Here is a 10,129-nt window from a genome sequence, read left to right as displayed (position 1 = left end):
TAGGGGTTCCCTTCAGTTTCCGCCACCAGCACCAGGGAGTTGTTTTGAGTGTGGGGAGCTTGGGCATATGTGGAGGCATTGTCCTCGTCGTCATGGAGGTCTATCTCAGCAGAGGAGTCAGCCTCCGACTGCAGCACCAGTTACCTCACCACCCGCCCAGTCAGCTCGGGGTGGAGGTCAGTCAGCTAGGGGTCGCCCTAGAGGGAGAGGCAGATCAGGGGGTGGCCAGGCCCGTTTCTATGCCCTCCCTGCCAGACCAGATGCTATTGCTTCAGATGCTGTGATTACAGGTATTGTCTCAGTTTGCCACAGAGATGCCTCAGTATTATTTGACCCTGGTTCCACGTATTCATATGTTTCCTCGTATTTCGCCCATTTTCTGGATATGCCCTGTGAGTCTTTAGTTTCATCTGTTCATGTATCAACTCCTGTGGGTGATACTATTGTTGTGGACTGCATATATCGGTTATTGTTGTGACTATTGGGGGGTCTGGAGACCCAAGTGGACCTTTTGCTGCTCAGTATGGTTGACTTTGATGTGATATTGGGTATGGATTGGTTATCTCCATGTCATGTTGTTCTAGATTGTCACGCTAAGATGGTGACGTTGGCTACACCGGGATTTTCGAGGGTTGAGTGCAGCGGTTCTGTAGATTATGTACCAAGTAAGGTAATTTCATATTTGAAGGCTCAGTGCATGGTTGAGAAGGGTTGTCTATCCTATTTGTCCTTTGTGGGGGATGTTAGTGCAGAGACTCCTGCCATTGATTCTGTTCTGGTGGTACGCGATTTTTCGAATATATTTCCTGCAGACCTGCAGGGAATGCCGCTTGACAGGGATATCGACTTTGGTATTGATTTTGGTGTCGGGCACTCAACCCATTTCTATTCCACCATATCGTATGACACCGGCGGAGTTGAAGGAATTGAAAGAACAACTTCAGGAACTCCTTGATAAGCGGTTTATTCGGCCTAGTGTGTCACCTTGGGGGTGCACCGGTTCTATTTGTAAGAAATAATGATGGTTCCATGAGAATGTGCATTGTTTACAGGCAGTTGAACAAGGTCACAATCAAGAACAAGTATCCTTTGCCTCGTATTGATGATTTATTTTACCAGCTTCAGGGAGCGAGGGTGTTCTCCAAGTTTGATTTGAGGTCCAGTTATCACCATCTAAAGATTCAGGATTTAGATATTTTTTTTCAGGAACCGATATGTCCATTATAAGTTCTTAGTGATGTCTTTTGGGTTGACCAATGCCCCAACAACGTTCATGCATTTGATGAACAGTGTATTCCAACCCTATTTGGACTCATTCGTTATTGTATTCATTGATGACATCCTAGTGTACTCTCGTAGCCAGGAGGAGCACGCTCAGCATTTGAGGATTGTATTACAGAGATTGAGGGAGGAGAAACTTTATGCAAAGTTCTCCAAGTGTAAGTTTTGGCTCAGTTCAGTAGCATTCTTGGGACACGTAGTGTCCAGTGAAGGTATTCTGGTTGATCCTAAGAAGATAGAGGCGGTTCCAAGTTGGCCCAGACTGTCCATAGCTACAGAGATTCGAATCTTTCTCAGTTTGGCTGGTTATTACCGTCGGTTCGTTCAGGGTTTCTCGTCTATCGTATCGCCCTTGACCAAACTGACCCAAAAGGGTGCTCCATTCAGGTGGTCGGACGAGTGTGAGGAGAGATTTCAGAAGCTCAAGACTGCCTTGACCACAACTCCAGTGTTAGTTCTGCTATCAGCTTTAGGTTCTTACACCATGTATTGTGATGCCTCGAAGATAGGCATTGGATGTGTTCTAATGCAGGAGGGTAGGGTGATTGCCTATGCCTCGCGCCAGTTGAAGACCCATGAGAAGAACTATCATGTCCATGATCTTGAGTTAGCAGCCATTGTTCACGCCTTGAAGATTTGGCACCATTATTTGTATGGGGTTCATTGTGAGATCTATACTAATCATCGGAGTTTGCAGTATCTGTTGAAACAAAATTATCTTAATTTGTGTCAACGGAGATGGTTGGAGCTTCTTAAGGACTACGATATCACTATTTTGTACCATCCGGGGAAGGCCAATGTGGTGGCCGATGCTTTGAGTCGCCGGGTAGAGAGTTTAGGGAGCTTAGCATACCTTCCAGTAGCAAAGAGACCTTTGGCATTGGATGTTCATGCCTTAGCGGGCCAGCTTGTGAGATTGGATATTTCGGAGCCTAGTCGGGTATTGGCTCGTGTGGTCTCCAGGTCTTCTCTTTATGACTGTATCAGGGGCGTCAGTATGATGACCCTTACTTTCTCGTTCTTTAGGATAGGGTTCATAGAGGTGATACTAGGGATGTGACTATTGGCAGCGACGGTGTGTTGAGGATGCATGGCCGGATATGTATGCCTAATGTAGATGGGCTTCTGGAGTTGATTCTTGAGGAGGCCCATAGCTCGCGGTACTCCATCCATCTGGGTGCCGCAAAGATGTACCAGAATTTGAGGCAACACTATTGGTGGAGGCGGATGAAGAAAGATATAGTTGGGTTTGTGGCTCGGTGTCTCAACTGTCAGCAGGTTAAGTATGAGCATCATAGGCCGGGTGGCTTGCTTCATAAGTTAGAGATCCTAGAGTGGATGTGGGAGCGGATCATCATGTACTTCGTAGTTGGACTTCCACGGACTTCTAGGAAGTTCGATGCTATTTGGGTTATTGTGGATCGGCTGACCAAGTCCGCGCACTTCGTTCCTAGTGGTACTACTTATACTTCAGAGCGGTTGGCTGAGATTTATATTCGAGAGATTGTTCGCATGCATGGTGTCCCAGTTTCCATCATTTCGATTAGAGGTACTCAGTTCACATCGCAGTTTTGGAGGGACGTGCAACGAGAGTTGGGTACTCAGGTTGAGTTGAGCATATATTTTCACCCTCAGACGGACGGGCAGTCCGAGCGCACTATTTAGATATTGGAGGACATGTTGCGTGCTTGTGTCATTGACTTTGGGGGTTCATGGGACCAGTTTCTACCACTCGCGGAGTTTGCATATAACAACAGTTATCAGTCGAGTATTCAGATGGCTCCGTACGACGCTTTATATGGGAGGAGGTGTAGATCTCCGGTAGGATGGGTTGAGCCATGTGAGGCTAGGCTCTTAGGTACAGACTTGGTCCAAGATGCATTAGATAAGGTGAAATAGATTCAGGAGCGGCTTCGCACGGCGCAGTCTAGGCAGAAGAGCTACGCGGACAGGAAGGTCCGTGATGTGTCTTTTATGAATGGGGAGAAGGTTTTGCTGAAGGTATCACCCATGAAGGGTGTTATGAGGTTTGGGAAGAGGGGCAAGTTGAGCCCCCGGTTCATTGGGCCTTTTGAGGTGATTCAGAGGATAGGGGAGTTGGCTTATAAGCTTGCCTTGCCACCCAGCTTGTCGAGTGTGCATCCAGTGTTTCATGTTTCCATGCTCCGGAAGTATGTTGGTGATACCGTCCCATGTTTTGGACTTTAGCACGGTTCAGTTGGAGGGTGATATGACTTATGATGTGGAGCCAGTGGCCATTTTGGATCGGCAAATTCGGAAGTTGAGGTCAAAGGATATAGCTTCGGTGAAGGTGCAGTGGAGAGGCCAGCCTGTGGAGGAGGCCACCTGGGAGACCGAGTGGGAGATGCGGAGTAGATATCCACGCCTATTCGAGACTCCAGGTATGTTTCTAGACCTGTTCGAGGACGAACGGTTGTTTAAGAGGGGGAGGATGTAACGACTCAGTCGGTCATTTCGAGAGTTATATCCCTGTTTTTCCCATTTCTACTTCTTTTTGTGTTATTCAACTATATTAAGTTATATCAGGTTAGTTGGTTCGGTACCGGAGTGGTTTCAGAGTGAATTGAGACACTTAGTCTCTTAAGTAGAAACTTAAGTTGGAAAAGTCAACCGGACGTTGATTTATGTGTAAACTACCTCGAATTTGAATTTTTATGGTTCCTTTATCTCCGTTAGGTGATTTTGGACTTAGGAGTTTCTCAGGAATGTGATTTAGAGGTCCGTGGTAGAATTAGGCTTGAATTGGCGAAATTGGAAATTTGGCGATTTCAGTCGGCAATGGCAAATTTGATATCGGAGTCGGAATAGAATTCCGGAAGTTGGAGTAGGTTTGTAGTGTCATTTGTGATGTGTGTGCAAACATTTGAGGTCATTCGGACGTAGTTTGGTAGGTTTCGGTGTCGGTTGTGGAATTTGGAAGTTTAGAAGTTCTTAGGCTTGAATCCGGGGGTAATTTGGTGTTTTGATGTTGTTTTTAGTTATTCGAAGGTTCGGCCAAGTTCGTATGAGGTTTTAGGATTGGTTGGTATGTTTGGTTGAGGTCTTGAGGGCCTCGGGTGAGTTTCAGATAGTTTTGGACTTTGCAAAATGGCTGATCAGCTGGTATGAACTTTCTGGTTTCCTTATACGCGATCGCGTGGGTAGGTCCGCGGTCGCGTAGGCTTATTTGGGGGCAGAGGTGAGTTGTTCTATGCGATCACAGGGTTTGGGACATGATCGCGTGCGTGTGTGAAGTTGTGCTTCGCGAACGCATGGATAGTGTCGCGTTCGCGTAGAGGTATCGAGTTGGTGAAGAGGCGAGGTGATTGCTCTACGCCATTGCGTGAGTTAGGATGTGATCGCATAGGTTTGGGAAGCAGTGATACGTGTTCGCGTGGGAAATTCCGCGTTCGCATAGAGTAAATATGTGGAGCAGCCTGTTTGTGCTTCACAATCACGAGGATATTTCCGTGATCGCGATTAAATAAAAATTTAGGCAGTAGTGTTAAATTCCAAAATCGAGGGTTTGAACCCATTTTTCATATTTTGAGCTAGAAATCACGGATTTAGGCGATTTTTGGAGGGATTTTCAGGGAGTTGATTGGGGTAAGTTCTTCTCACTTGATTTTGGTTAAATTCCATGATTATGCCTTTAACTTCATCCTCTAATTTGTGATTTGGGGAGAAACAATTGGAAAAAATGAGGAAGAATTCTTGAGTTGGATTTTGGGGGTTTTGAATGGGATTTTGTTATCGGATTTGAGTAAATTTGATATGGTTAGACTAGTGAGTGAATGGGCTATTTAGTTTTGTAAATTTTGTCGGATTTCGAGATGTGGTCCCGGGGGACCGGGTTTGAGCCAATTTCGGGTTTTAAGTCTAATTTGGAATTTTTCTTGTGGAATGGATTCCTTTAGCCTATATTGATCGTATTAAATTGCTTGTGGCTAGATTCTGGACGTTTGGAGGCCGATTTGAGAGGAAAAGGGTATTACGGAGTAGATATTTGCTCGAATTGAGGTATGTAATGATTGTAAATCTAGTCCTGAGGGTATGAAACCCCGAATTTCGTATCATTCTACTATTTTGAGGTGACGCACATGCTAGGTGACGGGCGTATGGGCATGCACTGTTGGGGATTGTGACTTGGTCCATCCCGTAGCATCTGTAAAGTTGCATATTTTGTTGAAACTATATGATACTTATATGTTTAGAAAGAGTTTCTGTAAATTGGGCTGAATGCCATGTTTGGCCCTTGTGCCAATGCTGTTTGGACCCTGAAGGGCCTTTTCTTACTATCCTCTCACTGTTTTCGATTGAAAATTTATACTCAGTCATGGTTATACTTGTTTATTGCATAACTCAGTTTAATTACTCTATTTTGATGCATATAAATGTTGTTTTGGGCCGAATACCCTATTTTTACTGAAATGCCCGAGTGGCTTGAGAGGTGTATGACTGAGTGAGGCCGAAGGCCTGATTTGTGAGGATATTTATGGGATCGGGCTTCACGCCGCAACATGTTTGATATAGGCCGAGGGCCTGAGTGATTTATGCCATGATTTGGCTTGATATAGCGCTTGGGCTGAAGGAGCCCCTCCGGAGTTTATACACACACCCAGTAAGCGCAGGTACCTACTGAGTGCGAGTGCCGAGTGTCGAGTGATTGTGAGGCATGAGTGATTGTGAGGTATGCCCGAGTGACAAGAGTGATTGTGAGGTATGCCCGAGTGGCACGAGTGACTGTGAGGTTTTTCCGAGGGGCTGTATATGAGTGATGCTTTGCCCGAGGGGCTGTTTATGATTTCATTATTTTTGCTCACCTGTGAATTTTTTCTCTGTTTGAAAACTGTTGAAAAATATCTTTAAAAGTTTTTTACTGGAACTGGGTTTAAACGAGATGTTTTGATTCAAATCCTGATTTTAAAAGAATGTGGAATTTTATTGAGATTTCATGATATGAACGTTATATGCTTTATTGCTCGTCACTACTGCTCAGTCTTTATTTATTATTGTTACTTATTGAGTTGGTGTACTCACGTTATTCCCTGCACCTTGTGTGCAGATCCAGGTGTAGCTGGACACGGTAGCGGTTGTTGATTATTCTGGTTGCAGATTTTTCTCGGAGATAGCAAGGTAGCTTCTTGGCGATCACATCCCCTGCTCTTCTCCCTCTTATCTTCTTTTAGTTGTATTTAGCTATTTTCCAAGATGAGTTAGTTTTGATATTGTTAGACAGATTGTAGTAGATGCCCATGACTAGTGACACCCTGATGTCAGGCTTTTCTTTTACGCACTTTTGTTTTGATTTGAACTCCTTTACGAAGGTTTTTACGCTAAATAGCCTTGAAATTTTACTTGAAATAAAAATATCGGTTGGTTTTGGAATGAGTCGACTTGCCTAGTACTACGATAGGCGTCATCACAATATGTTAGGTATTTGGGTCGTGACACTAAATAAGTTTTATCTACAAAATATATATATTTATTTAAACTACAATCCTTTCTGCAGTAGCTTTCCTTTTTTAGACGCTAGATTTTTGAATCGCGTAGGATTCTTCAAAGATTTTACTGAGGCAATCATCGCACATTAATCAAGACAATGTATTTGTAGAATTCTGCTATTACGTCGATTTTCTCTGATTATCATCACACCATAATCAAGTTCTATTCTCTGATTTTCCATAAGCGAAGGTTTTGAAAAACAAAATTGCAAACAATTATCTACAGTTGTATTGAATTTCGTGACATAATGTCAACATTACCGATTATGCTTCAGCTAAATGGTCACTGGGATAGCATTGAGATATGCAAGGATTTTAATGTTGATGGAATTGTAGTCAACGAGGATTCAAATTATAGTCAATTAAATTCTGCAATTACAGAGCATCTAATGATTGATACCTCCGCAAAAATCATCGAAATCAAATACACTGTCAACGAACGTTGTCCTCCAATGAAAATTCGAAATGATATGGGAGTTCGAGTATACATGGAGACGAAAAAGGAAAATAGAAGCTTAGGAATGTATCCCCTGTGTATAACAGTGCGTGATTTCGATTTGGAATGCAGTATCTCGAATTCGAGCACAATTGTAAGTTTGCTCTATTTTTTTAGTGGTGATGTTTAGTCAGTTTCATGTGTTCTACAATTTTTCTACAACATATCTACAATGATACTACATATCAAATGTAGTTCAACTGTTATATCTATTGAAGTAGTCAATTTCACATGTTCTACAATTTTACTACTACCTATCTACAATGTAGGTCTGAATGGTAGATACTTTTAATTGAGTGCAAGTTCATCTGATTATCGTATGTCTAACGTGGTTCATTTGTCAAGAAAATGTAACAAAATTGGAGAAGTATCAGGAACAGTGAAGTTGATAGGCCAACAACTCCGGCGATTGTGGAATATGAAAGTATCATCATAACAGAACATACGCCAAATGTTATTGAAGTAGGCCAAGTCTACCAAGACAAGCAAACAATTGTCAGTGCAATGAAGCACTATTCTGTCATGAATAAGTTTCAATTTAGGGTGAAAAGGTCTAGCGCAAGAAGGTAGAAACAGTTCAATTGTGAAATTCATATTTTTGTTTAATTTGTAGTTTTTTTGTTTTTTTTTGTTGTATAATTTGTAGTTTCTTTGTATATGAATTTTATATGATTTGTAGTTTTTTGTTATATAAATTGTATATAAATTATTTAATATAAGATTTTTGTGCTTAAGCAGCCTCTTATTTTGTAGCTACATTTTTCATCACATTTTTTAAATTGTTTTTATTCTGTAGCTACTGCCTCGTATGTGTTGGGGACAATTGTACATGGCACTTCAAGTTCACATTTTTTAAATAGTTTTTAAATGCTCTTTGATGGACAATACATACATACAACACAAACCTACTGCCATTGTAGTTGGTAGCATGGTTATACCAAAATATGCTGATCCTAAGACAATATACACACCAAAAGACATAAAAACCGATATGTTATCGGAACATGGTGTGAACTTAACATACATGCAAGCTTAGAGAGCAAAGGAAAAAGATTTGAAATTTTTGAGAGGTCATCTTGTTGATTCCTACAGTCGCTTGCCAAGTTATTTGTATATTCTAGAGAAGACTTATCCGAGGTCGGTAGTTAAATTGCAGAAGGCTGAAGATAACTGTTTCTTGTACGCATTTGTTGAACTTAGTACGTCTATCAAGGGTTGGGAGTATTGTAGGCTAGTTGTAGTAGTTGATGGCACCTTCTTGAGGTCGGCATATATGGGAATAATGTTAACAGCTAGCACAATGGATGCAACAAGTATTGTAGATTAATTGTAGAAATATTGTTATAAAGTTATTTTTCAGTATGTATTTTTTACACTCTCAAGTTTTATTACAGAAATTGAATTTCTTTTTTTTACATGTGTGATAGGTAGCATATTACCACTGGCATACGCTGTTGTTGATTCAGAAAATGACACATCATGGATGTGGTTTTTTGAGAAATTCAAACATGCGTATGGTGAAAAACCAAATATGTGTGTTGTTTTGGACCGGAATGAGAGTATCTTGAATGCAACATCTACTGTTTATACCAGCATGCCACATTATGCTTGCATGTGGCATATTTGGACAAATGTAAGGTCAAAGTTCAAGAAAGGTCATCTAAAGTTAAGCAAATTGTACTTTGCCACGGCACGACCATATACGCTTGATGAATTTAATGAAAGAATGTCACAGATTGAAGTGATCGACACGTGTTTTAAAGCATACCTATATGATATTGGCTATCACAGATGGTCTCGGGTACATGCTACGGTGAACAGAACATGGACGATGACATCAAATATTGCAGATTCATTGAATGCGGTAACAAAAGATGCAAGAGAACTGCCCGTAGTAGAACTATTAGAGTACATGAGGGCTCTTCTTGAACATTGGACTAATGAAAAGTTATTGAAAGCAAAGGGTACGTTCACATACCTTGGAAAAAAAATACAACAAAGAGTTGGAGGACAACAGGACATTATCGCAGAAGATGAGAGTAAGCTATAGCCAGTAACATCAGACCATTGATTCCATCAAACTAAATATATACTATTAATTATAGATAAAGTGTTGTATAATTGTAGTCATTTTGTATATGTTGCTGATAACTTGTTATGTATTTGTAATAAAATTGTAAGTGAGGGCTTCCACATATCACATCCATACTGTGATAGATGGTGTGAAGCGCTTCATTGTTTGCCTTCAAAACAAAAGATGTAGTTGTGGACAATTCCAGCTTGATGTACTTCCTTGTGCACAAGCTTTGGCGGCTTTGAGGCACAGGAACGAGTCTTATGAAAACTATTGTTCTCCTTATTACACGAGGGAGAGCCTTTTGCATACTTATGAAATACCAGTAGACCCGCTGCCTGACGAAAGCAAATGGAATGTGCCACAACATATAATTGAAGAAGTTGTAATGCCACCTACGGGAAAAGACAGTCAGGGAGACCTCAAAAATAAAGATACAATCCATATGATGAAGTAAATGCAAAGAAGTACAAGGTTTCATGTGGCAACTACGGACTAGAAGGGCATAACAAAAGATCTTGTAAGAATGCTCCCAAAAAGAAAATAAAAATTAATACAGTCACAAGATTTGTTTTTCCTGAGTACTGTTGAAGATAATCTGTAGTTTAAGATATGAAGTTGTATTTGTTCTGTTCTGGAGAATTATAGTTGAGATGTAATTGTGTTGCTAATTTGAATAAAGACTGTCTCCTATAATGAAATATTTTCAACTCTTGATGCAATTGGTTTGTAGTTGTTTTGTTCAATTACTGGGTTTATTTATTTCAGCTTTTC

The 10,129-nt window shown here is 41.2% G+C and overlaps 1 protein-coding gene across 1 annotated transcript; it reads left to right on the top strand.

Annotated features, from left to right (window-relative positions):
- The first annotated feature begins 7,033 nt into the window (after positions 1-7,033).
- On the top strand, positions 7,034-9,812 carry LOC107824764 (uncharacterized). The gene is made up of 3 exons (XM_075231628.1): positions 7,034-7,352; positions 8,709-9,320; positions 9,463-9,812. Exons 1-3 carry the CDS (start codon positions 7,034-7,036, stop codon positions 9,810-9,812), a joined length of 1,281 nt encoding a protein of 426 aa, XP_075087729.1.
- Positions 9,813-10,129: the final 317 nt, after the last annotated feature.

This window comes from Nicotiana tabacum, chromosome 15 (genome assembly GCF_000715075.1).
Source record: "Nicotiana tabacum cultivar K326 chromosome 15, ASM71507v2, whole genome shotgun sequence".
NCBI classification, from domain to species: Eukaryota; Viridiplantae; Streptophyta; class Magnoliopsida; order Solanales; family Solanaceae; genus Nicotiana; species Nicotiana tabacum.
Note: the sequence above shows the minus strand (reverse complement) of the source record. Positions and strands in the feature narration are given on the sequence as shown.